The following is a 15653-nucleotide window of genomic DNA, read 5'->3' as shown; positions in this document are numbered from 1 at the left end:
AAGCCATTTTAGAAAGCCCCATGTGACAAACTGGTCAGAAAAAAATTTTTAAAAAAGGGAATGCAGGGGAATGAGTCGAGTCAGATCCAACAGTGACAGGAAACAAACGGTAATGATTGATAGATTTTTTTTATGAACAGAAAATGATTTCTAAAATTGTTTCGCAGAATTTAGTGTTGGGTTTCTTGCTGTTTGTAGTTAAGCTTACATGTAGAATCATAGAAAGAGGCTATTTGGCCCACTGAGTCTGTCCGAGACCTCCAAAGAGCATCTCACCCAGATCTGGCTCCCAACCTGTCCCCATTTCCCGGTCTTTACCATGGTTAACCCTCGGAACCAGCAAAGCTTTGGACAGTGAGAGGAAACCACAGCACCTGGAGGAAATCCACATAGAACACAGGGAGAAAGCGCAAACTCCACAAAGGTGGGAGGTACAAATAAAAGCTCACACTGAGGCACATCCATCTCATCTTAAAATTGCAGATTCAATGTATTCATGAAAAAAAATCTACACATAAAACAGGTGAGCATTAAATATAACCATTAGTCTGAAATAATCATGTGTGCTTTCTGTCTGCAATACCATAATTTTCTTTCATTGAATCGGTTTTTCCATTATTCTACAAACCAACAATACCACCACAACTTATTTTTCAGCAGTCATATGAACTGTGTGTATCTAACACCAATGCAATTTTAGGATTTCATCATTTAACAGCTAAATATTTTCTAATCTATTAGTAGTTATGTGAATATGGATCCAGTACATAGTTCTCCTATTCTGTACAATTCTCCCTGAAAACAACGCAATGGAAATAAAGGAAAACAAACAATCTGTGGAAAATAGCTGTATTTACAGTACACATAGAACAAAATACCCAAACATCATTATTGTTAGTCATGATCTAATATGACTGATATGCTTAATCAGAAGTTCTGAAGGAGATGGTCCAAGGTCAGTTCTGAGCCCTTTCCATTACTCAACCTGCATGGTTTCTGATGGTTGATCTCATTTGTTGATACATTATTCTTTCGCTTCATGGTTTTATTAATAAATTATTATCGCAACAATTTTATTGTTCAAGGGATTTCATGGATGGAGTTCTTGGTTAAATCAAAAGGGCTTCCAGCAAGGCATTTGAATGGGTATATGAATAGGAAGGGTTTGGAGGGATATGAGCCAAGTGCTGGCAGATGGGAATAGATTAGGTTGGGATATCTGGTCTGCATGGACGGGTTGGACCAAAGGGTCTGTTTCCGTGCTGTATATCTCTATGACTCTAAGACAACTTTACATACCGAAACTTGAGAATATCCTTACAGAATACTTTGCAAATTATTTCATTTGTCAATTTTCTCCCATTTCGAAGGTGACTCTGTGTTAGTGCAAGGTATCAAAGGCATTCCAGTACCCAGCTCTGTATCTGTAAGTTCTCCTCTGTAACTTAATGAGGAATATTGGGAGTCATTCAACTGAAGTAGACAGAAAAAAGGCGATGGCCTGGATTTCCATCCTTGAGGTTGGTAGCAAGAGTTAGGAAAATTCCTGCCTTAGCCTTCAGAGAAAAATGCCACATAGAACAAAATACACATAGAACACAGTTCCACTATAAGGTTATGGAAGTCTAGCATGGGGTTTTCATTCCCTGGAGGAGTAAGTGTGGAAGTAGCCATAGGGGTTGCTGGTTGAGGAGGGGAATCATCTAAAAGGCTTACCTCAGTGTTCTGGGTCATTGCCCCAGTTAGAAGTGTTGGAAATTGGCATGTCCCTTAAAATTGTGTACTCTTAATATTCCATATTTAAGATTTCCTGTGCAGCATGAGATTTCATCAACTACATTATAGTGGTAGCTAGCCTTCTGTAAGTGTAAATAAAAATCAAATGGCAAACTACTCTATTATGAATGCAGTACTTTGGAAAATAAGTCTTTGTTCTTAGAAGGAATGAAAACTAACCTTCAGTTGGAGATGGGAAAGGGGGCAACGATCATCCTGGCATTGTGGCTAGCTGCCTATGATCACTGATTGAGGTTTAAATGGGCGAATGACATAGCAGCTGAAAATGTGTTGCTGGTCAAAGCACAGCAGGCCAGGCAGCATCTCAGGAATAGGGAATTCGACGTTTCGAGCATAAGCCCTTCATCAGGAATGAGAGAGAGTAGCCAAGCAGGCTAAGATAAAAGGTAGGGAGGAGGGACTTGGGGGAGGGGCGATGGAGGTGGGATAGGTGGAAGGAGGTCAAGGTGAGGGTGATAGGCCGGAGTGGGGTGGGGGCGGAGAGGTCAGGAAGGAGTTTGCAGGTAAGGAGGGCGGTGCTGAGTTGAGGGAACCGACTGAGACAAGGTGGGGGGAGGGGAAATGAGGAAACTGGAGAAATCTGAATTCATACCTTGTGGTTGGAGGGTTCCCAGGCGGAAGATGAGGTGCTCCTCCTCCAGCCGTCGTGTTGTTATGTTCTGCCGGTGGAGGAGTCCAAGGACCTGCATGTCCTCGGTGGAGTGGGAGGGAGAGTTAAAGTGTTGAGCCACGGGGTGGTTGGGTTGGTTGGTCCGGGCAGCCCAGAGGTGTTCTCTGAAGCGTTCCGCAAGTAAGCGGCCTGTCTCCCCAATATAGAGGAGGCCACATCGGGTGCAGCGGATGCAATAGATGATGTGTGTGGAGGTACAGGTGAACTTGTGGCGGATATGGAAGGATCCCTTGGGGCCTTGGAGGGAAGGGAGTGTGGAGGTGTGGGCGCAAGTTTTACATTTCCTGCGGTTGCAGGGGAAGGTGCCGGGGGTGGAAGTTGGGTTGGTGGGGGGTGTGGATCTGACGAGGGAGTCACCCTCACCTTGACCTCCTTCCACCTATCCCACCTCCATCGCCCCTCCCCCAAGACCCTCCTCCCTACCTTTTATCTTAGCCTGCTTGGCTACTCTCTCTCATTCCTGATGAAGGGCTTATGCTCGAAACGTCGAATTCCCTATTCCTGAGATGCTGCCTGGCCTGCTGTGCTTTGACCAGCAACACATTTTCAGCTGTGATCTCCAGCATCTGCAGACCTCATTTTTTTACTCGAATGACATAGCAGAGCTTATCAGCCCCCAAAATAAGGTATATTAAAGGGGTACATGGAGAGAGAGGGAGGGAAGATCCAGCAGAACAAGTCACCATCTTCTTATGAGAAAACTAGGAGTTTGCCTACATCAGCCCAAGGGAAGAACAAAGACTGTTATTGCTAATGACTGCATAACACCAGGGACAAACATTCCACTATAAGGTTATGGAAGTCTGGCATGGGATTATGAAGGACCTTAGGTTATGTTTGGGAGATATACCTTGGCATGGAGTCATGCGGGGCAATGGGGCTTGTTTGGAGTGCATGAGGTGCCATAGAGGGGCCATGAGGAGTGAGTGGGTCTGAGTGAGAGTGATGAGTGAGCGATGAAGGGCCTTTCCATTTTTGCATTTGTTGATCTTTGAGGGCTTTGTGATCTCCGTCAGCTAATCAAGGTGAATGGGCATTAAAGTGGTATAGGCTGACAAAGGTACATGAGGTAAAAACCTCATTTATCTCTCCACTCTGCAGGCACCCTGCCTCTATTCCTGATGAAGGGTGTTTGCCTGAAACGTCGATTTTCCTGCTCCTCGGATGCTGCCTGACCTGCTGTACTTTTCCAGCATCTCTCTAATCTAGACAAAGGTACATGAGAGGCTATGTGGAGTGGGTGGAGGGACAAACTCTCTGGCCTGACTCCAAGAAAATTGTGGGGGAGTAAGCATGCCTTTCTCTGTGATGAATCTGACCAGGTAAGGAGTGCTAAATCATCCCACATCTTTAAAAAAGCATTGTTGAAGTTCAGAAGCCCCAAGGATAGGATCAGGAGTTTCATCAGTGAGATGATATTACCTAGCATGGTGACGAAACATCTGAAAACAAACCTTCAAGCTCAGCGAGCTAACTTCTGTACTTAACATCAACCTGAGCTACAAATATAAAAAATCACTAGGACAGGAATTCCATAATCAAGACACATCACCACATTTAAAAGGGCTCCCAAATTATCCTGACTCAGCAAAAGGCCAGGCCAGTGTTTCAGGTCCTGAAATGCTAATTCTTTCTCGGTCAGATCAACTGGGCACTTTTAGCATTTTCTAATTCAACTTAGGGGTTATTATAGTGAAACTTGGTGACATCTTCACCAGACACTGTAACACACTAACTCCAAACAAAGGCTGTTATTCAAGAGCAGCAACTAGAGCTTAGTTTTCTCTTACTGAAACCCATGAACACTGTAGCCAATTATATTGTGCCCATTTGGCTGGACTGGTTGAGATGAGCTAACTGCATCAACACTGTCTGGGCAGCACGGTGGCACAGTGGTTAGCACTGCTGCCTCACAGCACCAGAGACCCGGGTTCAATTCCCGACTCAGGCGACTGACTATGTGGAGTTTGCACGTTCTCCCCATGTCTGCGTGGGTTTCCTCCGGGTGCTCCGGTTTCCTCCCACAGTCCAAAGATGTGCAGGTCAGGTGAATTGGCCATGCTAAATTGCCCGTAGTGTTAGGTAAGGGGTAAATGTATGGGTGGGTTGCGCTTCGGCGGGTCGGCGTGGACTTGTTGGGCCGAAGGGCCTGTTTCCACACTGTAAGTAATCTAATCTAATCTAAGACTAGCAATTTTATTGGTGAGTATTTCTCAACAAATATTTCTCAACAAAGAAGTGGAACCTTTTATTTTAAAACAGAGCTTTGCAAAATACAATGTAGACGGTGGGCAGCACAGTGGGTCACTGCTGACTCACAGCACCAAGGACCTGGGTTTGATTCCACCCTTGGGTGCTTGTCTGTGTGAAGTTTGCACAATCTCCCTGTCTGGGTTTCCTGTGGGTGTTCTAGTTTCCTCCCACAGTCCAAGGATGTGCAGGTTAGATGGACTGGCCATGCTAAATTGACATATATATTGGGAGCTGAATATTCAAGGATTTACATCCTATTGATGTAAGGCAGGTGGACAGAGGGGGTGGAGTTGTCTTATTAGTAAGAAATGAAATTAAAATCAATAGTAAGAAACAAAGTAGGGTCAGGTGGTGTAGAATCTGTGTCAGTAGAATTGAGAAACTGCAAAAGGTTAAAAAAAACATAGTTGGAGTAATGTATACGTCTCCAAATAGTAGTCAGGAGCTGAGGCACTAGATATACCAGAAGGTAGAAATGATATGTAGGAAAGGCAAAGTTACAGTGATCATGGGGGATTTCATTATGTAGGTATACTGGGAAAATCAGGTTGGTAGTGGTTTGCAAGAAAAGAAATTTGTGGAATGAGACGGCTTTTTGGAGCAGCTTGTGATGGAGCCCATGAAAGAACAGGCAATACTGGATTTAGTATTGTGCAACGAAGCAGACTTAATAAGAAGGAACCCTCAGCAAATAGTGATGATAACATGTTCGAATTTACCCTGTGATTTTAGAGAGAAGATAGAATCAGAGGTAACGGTATTTTAGCTGAATGAAGGCGACTAAAGAGGTGTGAGGGAGGAGCTGGGTAGATTTGACTAGGAGAGGAGCCTAGCAGGAAAGACAATGGAACAGAAATGGCACAGGGAGGGTGAGACAACCATGGCTGACTAAGGAAGCTTGCAAAGACCAACAAAGGGCAACAAAGAAATAAGGAGGGAGGAGATTAAATATGAAAGTAAGCTAGCCAGTAATATAAAGGAAGACTGTAAGAGTTTCTTTAGATATATAAAAGGACAAAAGATATGCAAAAGTCGACATTGGTTTGCTGGAAAAAACGCAGGAGAGATAGTAATGGGCAACAAAGAAATGGCTTTGGAACTGAATAATTACCTCACATCAGTCTTCATGGTGGAAGACACAAGTAGTTTCCCAAAAATTCAAGACAGTGAGGGGGCAGAGCTGAGTATGGTGGCCATCACCAAGGAGAAGGTACTAGAAAAACTGAATATCCTGAAGGTAGATAGGTCACCTGGACCAGATTGACTACACGCCAGAGTTCTAAGGGAGATAACTGAAGTGATAGTGGAGGGGTTAGTGATAATCGTTCAGGAATCACTAGGATCAGGGAGGGTCCCAAAGGACTAGAATACTAATAACATAACTGTTTAAAATGGGAGTAAGACAGAAGATGGAAAATTACAGACCAAATTAGCCTTACTTCAGTTGTGAGTAAGATCCTGGAACCATTGTGAAGGGTAGAGTCAGCATGGTTTCATCAAGGGAAGGTCATGCCTGACAAATCTGCTAGAATTTTTTGAGGAAGTAATGAACCAATGGATGTTATGTACTTGGACTTCAAGAAGGCATTTGACAAGGTGCCACACAGGAGACTACTGAGTAAGATAAGGACCCATGGTGTTAGAAGCAAGATGCTAGCGTGAACAGAAGCTTGGCTGTCTGATAGAAAGCAGAGAGTGGGAGATAAAAGGGTCCATCTCAGGGTAGCAGTCTGTGACAAGTGGTATTCCACAAGCTCAGTTTTGGGACCACAACCATTTCATTCAAACATAGATCTAGATGAAGGAACTGAGGTCATTCTGGCTAAGTTTGCAGATGATACAAAGATAGATAGAGGGACAGGTAGTATTGAGGAGGTGGGGAGGCTGCAAAAGGATTTGGACAGGTTACAACAGTGGGAAAAGAAGTCGCAGATGGAGAAAAATGTAGGTAAGTGAGAGGCCATGCACCTTGGTAGGAAGAATAGAAGCAAGGACTATTTTCTAAATGGGGAGAAAATTCAGAAATCTGAAGTGCAAAGAGACTTAGAAGTTCTAGTTCAGGATTGAATTCAACTTGCAGGTTGAATCAGTAGTTGGGACAGCAAATGCAATTTATTTCAAAAGGACTTGAATATAAAGGCAGGGTTGTACTTCTGAGGCTCTATAAGCCTCTGGTCAGACCACATTTGAAGTATTGTGTGCAATTTTGGGCCCCATATCGCTGTAAGCATGTGCTGGACCTGGAGTGTGTTCAGAGGAGATTCACAAGAATGGTCCCAGGAATGAACAGCTTAAAATATGAGGAGGCCTCTGGTCTATACTCAATGGAGTTCAGAAGGATGAGGGGGGATCTAATTGAAACTTACAGAATACTGAATGGCCTGGACAGAGTGGATGTTGGGAAGATGTTTCTATTTTTAGGAGAGGCTACGACCTAAGGGCACAGCCTTACAGTAAAGAGAAGACCTTTTAGAACAGAGATAAGGAGAAATTTCTTCAGCCAGAGAGTGGTGAATCTGTGGAACTCACCGCTACAGAAGGCTGTGGAGGCAAGGTCATTGAGTATATTTAAGACGGAGATAGATAGGTTCTTGATTGTAAAGAGGATCAAGGGTTACTGGTAGAAAATGGGAGAATGGGGTTGAGAAACTTGTCAACCATGTTTGAATAGCTGAACAGACTCAATGGGCTGAGTGGTTGAACCAGATCATTTTAGCCGGTCAGCAGGAATTGTGCCATCTCATAAAATTTAGCCAATTCTAAAAAAAGAGAATTCTAGCGATAGAAGGTTATACAGCAAAATGAAACTGGAAATATACTTAGCAGTGTAGCTTTAAATATGAAACTCAAATGTAAGAAACTTATTTGAAATACATGACTCGTCCCATCATACGCTTAATTAATTGTTTCTCAAATATATTATCATTTTTCTTCTTTTGACTGACCATTTATTTAACTTGTTTCCACAATTAAAACAATCAACCCATTTTAGCATGAATGTGACGCCACTGTTTGTACAAGCAGCACAAATAAGCCATGCAAACAAGCAGTGAGGCAACTTAAAAATTAATTTGATTTCTTTTTATCATTTATGTTCTGTGGCTGTTAATAGCTAAGGCATATCTAATTGCCCTTCCTTTGAATGGTTTGCTAGGCTATTTCAGAGGGTAGTTCAGAGCTAACCATGTTGCTGTGGTTTGGAGTCACATGTAGGCCAGAACAGGTAAAGACAACAAATTTCCTTCCCTGAAGGACATTAACGACCTTTTTCATTTTGAAAAGAAAATCAATAATAGTCACCATTCCTGAGACTAGCTTTAATGTTCGAGATAGAAACAGAAACTAGGTGTAGGCCATTTGGCTTATTGAACCTACTCCGCCATTCAACATGATCGTGGCTGATCCTCTATCTCAATGCCATTTTCCCACTTTCTCCCACTATCCCTTGATGCCTTTAAAATCTAAAATTTTATCTATATCTTTCTTGAATATATTGAGTGAATTAGCCTCCACAGCATTCTGTAGTAGAGAATTCCACAGGTTCACCATTCTTTAAGAGAAGATTCATCAATTGAATTTAAATTCTATCAGCACTTACCTGGGTCTGAATCATTAATCCAATGACATTATCACTATGCAACCATCTCTCCATAAACAGTATAAGTACATCAGATCATATGTTGTTTCAATTACCTATGTTTAAATTATTTGGTCAGATATTATATCATGTCCATATATTAAAAAAAATCCCTGTCTGGAATTAGTAATGATTTGGAGGTGCCGATGTTGGACTGGGGTGCACAAAGTTAAAATTAAAGTTGGAATTAGTAAAGTTGATTAGATTTACAATCACTTAATGAATCTAAGTTCTGTATGAATCAGTGCACATTAACAAAGAATAAAACTTTATCCCATAGTAAAGCTTTGGGCTGGTCTAAGTTCCTCCCATGAGTCATGACAGTTGCCATCAGAAATCTTGCATGTATCCATATCAGCCAGCCGAATCCAATCCTTAAACACCAGTCAGCTATCCAGTAATGATAATGTGGATTCCAATGAGATCATATAGCAACGGTGAGTCTGATGGTAGGAAGACCTGCATTACCGGTTGGCTGTGCACAACATGCTTTATTTAAAGGGCAATCAACCCCATCTCTGAGTGGGCGTTTTACTTTCAGGTTTCCTCTAAAAACTATATATTTTAACTTCTTGCTTTTCTAAGGATGCCAGCAAGTAATTTGTAGCCTGCACCTTTCACTTAAGAAGTCTGTAGTGACTCAGATTACAGAGTATAGCCAAAGCAGGCTTAGAAATTGTAACTAATTAATCAATCAATCAGAACATTTCTTACTCACTTAAGCTATTTTTACATCATGTCAGGCCTCCTAACTAAAGTTTGGAAGGGAAAACTTATTCATGTTTATTGGAATTATCAGTGTACTGCATAACTTACTGCACACAAGAATATGTGTACAGGAATGATTATACAATACTAGACAGTGAAGGAGTGGAAGCAACAGGAGTGGCAACAGGGATTTGGAAATTATCAAAGCAGCAAAGGTGCTTTTGTGGTGGGATCTAGTGTAAAAATAAAGAGCCTAAAACCCTGACCTGAATGGCTGCACATTTTTTAAAAAATGCACAATTATTTCCTTTTTGGTGTTCTCTTCAAATGAATTTTTTAAACTTTAAACACAAGTAGAATAACAAGAGTCTGTAAGCAATTTACTTCTACATATCAAAAGCAATACTCAAAGTACAATGACTATATAAATTGTATTTTTTTTTCCAATATGATAGACTCTGATGGGAGTATGTTGTGGCAAATGAAAAGCAGAATATGGCAAGATTTATCTTTTTTTCGGAAAGGCAATAGAAACTATTTTCCAGAACAACACGTAGAAAGACTTTCAGACACTTTCAAAAGTGACAAGGAGTGGGATATCATGGAATAAAGTGACAAATAATCATAATGGAAGGATCAGTAATTCATTGAAACTTCAAATTTCAAAACGTAAAGTCCAGCTTAAACAACTATTTTTGGTTTTCCTCCCACCATTACTATTTGGAACCGATTATTTTGTAATTAGTTATTACTGAAACAGACAGATATAGGAATACTGTATTATTATTTAGGTCAAAACTTTATACAGGCCTGAACTACAATAGCTATGGCAAGATTGGTGGTAGAATCAGGCAAGATGTCCAGTGAGGCCGATCTCAACATTGGCAGCATCTCAACTTTCATGTATTTGCTTAGTGGCGAGATGGGTCCCTCAATAAATAGCAGTGAATTGACATTTGAAGGGGATTATTGTTTGCTAAACATCTCATTAGTAGTCCAACCCCACCTCATTAATATTCAGTTTCTCAACTTAGCAAATGCACCAAACAAACTTAATGACAAGAATTCTTTACAAGGAAGTCAAGCGGGTATTTGGCAATTTCAACTTGCTGATTGCTCCAAAGAGCCTTCACATTGGAAACCAAGCACCAATGTCCTAGGGCAAGCTCCAATGGCACTGGCCAATCCTACATCCACAGGCATTGGCATCCAACATGTTCTGGTCTCAAAAGGACCTTGATGGCTCTTCTCTGGTCCACTTATAGGATATTTCTGCACATTAATGCTGTACTAGCAATTCTCACAGTAATGTTGTTGAAAGGACACTTTGTGCTCAGAGTCACACTAGGAGAAAGTGAGGACTGCAGATGCTGAAGATCAGAGCTGAGAAATGTGTTGCTGGAAAAGTGCAGCAGGTCAGGCAACATCAAAGGAGCAGGAGAATCAACGTAGAAGGCTTATGCCCGAAACGTCGATTCTCCTGCTCCTTTGATGCTGCCTGACCTGTTGCGCTTTTCCAGAATCACATTTTTCAGCTCAGAGTCACACACTCAGTACATGTACCAGGCTGCATCTCCAGGTTCTGTGTACCAACATTGGCTCAGAATAAGTGAATACTATGTGGATGTTCACTGCATCACTGCCTTGCATTGCCTTGACTTCTTGCTCTTTGCCCTGAGTCAGAGATAGCAGGCTCATGTTAATTCTGTCTTAAGGTCAAGTTCTTGGACAGGTCACTCAGACAGAAGATGGTGGCAGAATGCTGAAGACCATTGACCTTCTTCCCATATTGTCACATTCCTCAGGATTGTGACAGCACTGATTTAGTTGCCAAATGCAAGCCAGGCTAGCATGGTCTGGTCTGCTAGTCCTAGAGGAAGAAGGCCTCTCACTTCTGCACACTAGCCCAGCAGGACTTCCGTGTACCTGCCCACAAAACAGAGCACCAGCTTTCTCCTGCATGCTATGTCTGCAGCCATAGAACCACAGAATTGATACAGTACAGAAGAGAGCTGTTCAGCCCATTCTGTCCATGCCGACCCAAAGACACCCAGATGCCCTTTCTAAACCCACCTTCCTGCACATGGCCTATAGTACTGCAGCTTACAGCATTTAAGTTGCAGATCTATGTACTTTTTGAAATAATTTAGGGTCTCTGCCTCCACCACGAATGCAGGCAGCAAATTCCACAGACCCACCACCCTCAGTGTCAAAAAGGTTTTCCTCACATTCCCTCTAATCCTTCTGCCACTTAGCTTGAATTTATGATCTCTAGTTTTTGAACTCTCTACCAAGTTCCTCTTTTCTACTCTATCCCTACCCCTCACAATTTTGAATAACTCAATCATGTCGCCCCTCAGCCTTCTCTGTTCTGAGGAAAACAACCCCAACTTCTCCAATCACTCCTCATAGCTACAATTCTGCATACATAAAAAAACGTAAGAATGTAAGAAATAGGACCAGGAGTAAGACCCATTCAATATGTACTCGGCTCATCTGCCCAGGCTTCAATTCTTCTTTCATACCAGCTCATTACAGGCTCTCATATTTCAAAACTCTATCCCACCTTGTGTTTAAATAATTTCAGTGAGCTGGCCTCCACCAATCTCTGGGGCACAGAATTTCAAATATTTATCACCTTCTTGGAGAAGAAGATCCTTTGTATCTGAGTTTTCTATGAATGTCCCTTTATTTTGTAACTGTGACCCTGAGCTTGAGGTTTTCCCATTAGTTGCACCATTTTCTCCCCTCTTATTTCTAAAATCTACTGAATAATGGTCAAAATTGTTTGGCCATACGTAAGGGCCAAGTAGCCAATAGAAAGCATGATAAAACACTTCAGAAGTAATTGATGTTTCCTCAATGTGGCTCCTCTCCTCCACAGCAGGGTGGAACCAAATATATAATCCTGCACAAGCAGAATGGACTCAATGGTCACTTCCCATGTGGCTAAGACCAGAACAGACTCCACTATAATGCTGTATCTAACCAATTAAGATATTAATATTCCTCACAAATGTCACAATAATTAACAGATCCTTGTGATCATAGCTTGGAGTATCCATTAATTGCACCAAGTCTTCAAAACATTATAAAGCAGTAATATTCTGTCCTTCTGTATAAAGCCAAAGATAAACCTACTCTGTAGTTGGTAAAGGCTCTTCCAAGAAGTATGGATCCTGAAGAGCTTGCTCAGAAGTGATCCTTTTCGTTGGATCCATAGTCAGGAGTTTTTGCAGCTGAAACAAGAGTCAGGGGAGCATTAGCAATATGGTATGTGCAACACCAGAAACAGGAATTCACATTTCAGAACAGAAAATAATTAAATATAAAGGCTCAAAATGGTTTTGTATTAATCAACAAGTTCAATGTTGAGTACTAAATTGGGTTAAACTATTCCTATCTAGACGCAACCGAAACATTTTCAGCATATGAAAACAAATCTTTTCTGAACTGTTCCAATTTAGTTAATACACATTGCATCAGATCCAAAAGAACTTAGGCAGCACTATAGAAATCCATCAGCTTCTTCAAAAAGAGAAAAATGGGGAGATCCTAGATGGCAGCGACCCAGCAAGTCTGAGTCTGTAGTGCTCTGCCCAAGACGTAGGCAAAGTGGGCTGCCCACCTCCACCACACCTGCCAAACCATTCAAAATAACCTTTATTCAATACAGTTAGTCATCTTGCATCAAACTTGAGTAGTTTGGTGCTTTGTTAAAATGACTAAGGGAAAGAATGCCCGTGGCTCACAGCAGGCAGGAACTCCTCCCCCACCCTCCCCAGCTGCAGCAGAGGCGCCCGCAGCCGCCCTGGGGGACTGACCTACAGTGGCGAGTCTTGTTGCTGAAATTACCAAGCGGAAGAGAAGATCGACATCTTCATAGAGGAGTCCAGAAGCAGGTGAGAATCGCTCTCGGCCGCGCTGCAAAAGCACGACTGAGATATTGAAAAAAATCGAGCATCAAGTTGGAGGGGCAGAGCTAAAGGCCACGAACTCCGAGGCTGCTGCAGAATCAGCCGTGGTCGGGTCCGGACTCTTGAACAGTGAGTTTGGACCTTAGAAGATCACACCGACGACCTTGAGAATAAGGGTCGTCGAAAACATTTTCGTTGTCTGGGCCTTCCCAAATGGAAAGAGGAAGGCCAGCTTGCAGTGTTTTCCTCAGATGTTGAAACTGGAGGCTGGATCAGGCCAGGTGCGAGTAGAGTGGGCCCACCAGGTTGCAATACGCAAGCCTAGGTCGGACCAGCGCCCCCCACCCGGTCCTGTTCCAGCTTCAGTGTTACAGGGAGAAGCAAATGCTCCTGGAAGCCTTCAGAATCCTCAGGAAAGATCCCCAGGACATGACATATAAGGGATCTAGGATTATGCTGTTTCAGGATTTTTTCCCAGCTTTGGTCTGCAAGGGGAGGGCGTTTGATGAAACGAAGAAGCGTCTAAGGGATTTAAACATCCAGCACTCCCTGCTACCCAGTGACACTGCGTTTTAACCACGAAAGATCCGTCTATAAATTCGGATCGCTGGAGAAGGCCAAGGAAGTTTTGTACTCTCTTAAATAGATTGTAAGAATTAGTCAGTGTGGTTAATGATGCTGTTCTGCAGCCCACCTCCCCCACCCCCATACCTTGGACCTTTTTCCCCCCCCCTTATTCCCTTTGTTGTTTAATATCATCTCCATGGGATAGGGAGGGGGGCTTATGCGATTTTTTTAATATAGCCCAGGCGGTTTAGTTGATTCAGGAGGGGGGGGGGGGCGTTTGCCTTGTCCTACCTTATTTCTTTCTTTTAGAGTAGGTTTTTTCCCCTTTTTTGTGTTATTATACTTAATTATGACCTGCTGAGGCTGTAACTTTATACTTTTATATGTTTATACATGGTATTAACATGACTAAATGCATCTCTGGAAGCAAGAGGGAAAATCTCCTTTTAAATATGTTTTATATTTGTTTTATTTAGAATTTTTTTACTATATTGGCGTGAGTGTATTAAAGAATCTCTATTTTTGTGAATTTTCTATGGTCTATGCTCAGGGTGTTTTGGATGGGGTTCTTTCTCCCGGGGGTCTTGGACTTGCCTGGACGATTATGGTTAGTCTTTCGATTAAATGGTGCACCTGGAATGTCAAGGGGAGAATTCGCCAATCAAAAGTAGAAAAATACTATCAAACCTCAAAAAGGAAAGGGTTGACATAGCTCTCTTACAGGAGACACATTTACTAGATAAAGGAAGTTACAACAGGGTGGATTTGATCAGGCCTTCTCTTCAGCTTTCAGTTCAAAAAGTAGAGGTGTAGTCATTCTCATTCGGAAGAATCTCCCTTTCAAAACCTTAAGTCAGATAAAAGATGAATTTGGATGGTACATACTGATTAAAGCCCGTATACATGGAGAGGAATACGGGATTTTAAATCTTTATTGTCCGCCGGAACATCCTTTCAAATTTATAATGGAAGCTTTCTCCAAACTGATGGCTCTCGGGGCTCGTCACACAATTATAGGGGGAGATTTTAATTGCATTATGGACCCGGAGATAGACCGGATACCCAAGAGTACTGCAGGTACATCCCCCAGATGCAGGCAATTGGCGGATTTGAATAAAGAGCTAGGATTAGTAGACGTGTGGAGGTGCCCCCACCTGCAAGGCAGAGATTTCTCTTTTTATTCTAACCTCCACAAGTGCCACACTAGAATTGATACGTTTTCTGCCCCCTCGATCTTTTTGAATTCCATATTATCCTGCAAAATAGGTAATATATTAATTTCTGATTACGCTGCAGTGTATATGGAAATCAAGACTAAGAACAATGAGACGCCTCTCCCCACCCCCCTCCAACATTGGCATATGGGTTCTTTCTTAATGAAGGATAGTAGATTCATAAAATATTTCTCTCAAGAATTCAAAACTTTTTTGGAAATTAATTCACGTACAGCTAGTAACCGATCAATGATGTGGGGGACCATTAAAGCTTATGCGCGCGGTCTGATCATTACATACTCGGCGACCCAGATGCAGATGATGTTCTCTTTTTTATTAGTAATCCTTTGATGTCCGTGCCCTGCCTGATCGAAGTTATCAATTTAATTAGTGCATTCTCAGGCAACAAAATTAATTTCTCAAATTGGAGGCCATGCCAATGAGTGGTTTCGCTAGTATGTCCCACTTATTGGATGGATCTCATTTTCCCTTTCGGTGGTCTCTGGAGGGTTTTTTATATTTAGGTATTTTTATCACCCCAGTATTTGGTCAGCTGTACAAGGTCAATTTTGTGCATCTACTGGAAAGGATAAGGCAGGACCTTCAACGTTGGAGGGATCACCCAATTTCTTGGCTAAGTAGAATAGCTCTAATTAAAATGAATGTCTTGCCCCGTCCCTTATACCCTATGAGAATGCTCCCAGTGATGCTGCCGAGGCCGGCACTGTGCAAATTGTATGGTTGGCTTGGTACTTCTGTCTGGAATCATAGACGGCCCCTCATTAAGTTAAAGAAGCTACAGCTTCCATAAACAAGGAGAGGGCTGTACTTTCCAGGCTTTAGGAAGCATCAACTGAGTTCCCTATTAAGCTACATAGCCGATTGGGTCT

The 15653-nt window shown here is 42.2% G+C and overlaps 1 protein-coding gene across 2 annotated transcripts in view; it reads right to left on the bottom strand.

Annotated features, from left to right (window-relative positions):
* Positions 1-15653, bottom strand: part of cdk19 (cyclin dependent kinase 19) — a 170821-nt gene that overhangs the window by 35189 nt on the left and 119979 nt on the right. For both annotated transcript variants that reach the window (XM_060856275.1, XM_060856285.1), the window contains one exon: positions 12207-12304. In XM_060856275.1, the coding sequence (XP_060712258.1) occupies positions 12207-12304 (98 nt within the window). The remainder of the gene's footprint in view (positions 1-12206; positions 12305-15653) is intronic.

This window comes from Hemiscyllium ocellatum, chromosome 3 (assembly GCF_020745735.1).
Source record: "Hemiscyllium ocellatum isolate sHemOce1 chromosome 3, sHemOce1.pat.X.cur, whole genome shotgun sequence".
Taxonomy (NCBI): Eukaryota; Metazoa; Chordata; class Chondrichthyes; order Orectolobiformes; family Hemiscylliidae; genus Hemiscyllium; species Hemiscyllium ocellatum.
The sequence above is the reverse complement of the archived record's forward strand: the minus strand, read 5'-3'. Positions and strand labels throughout refer to the sequence as shown.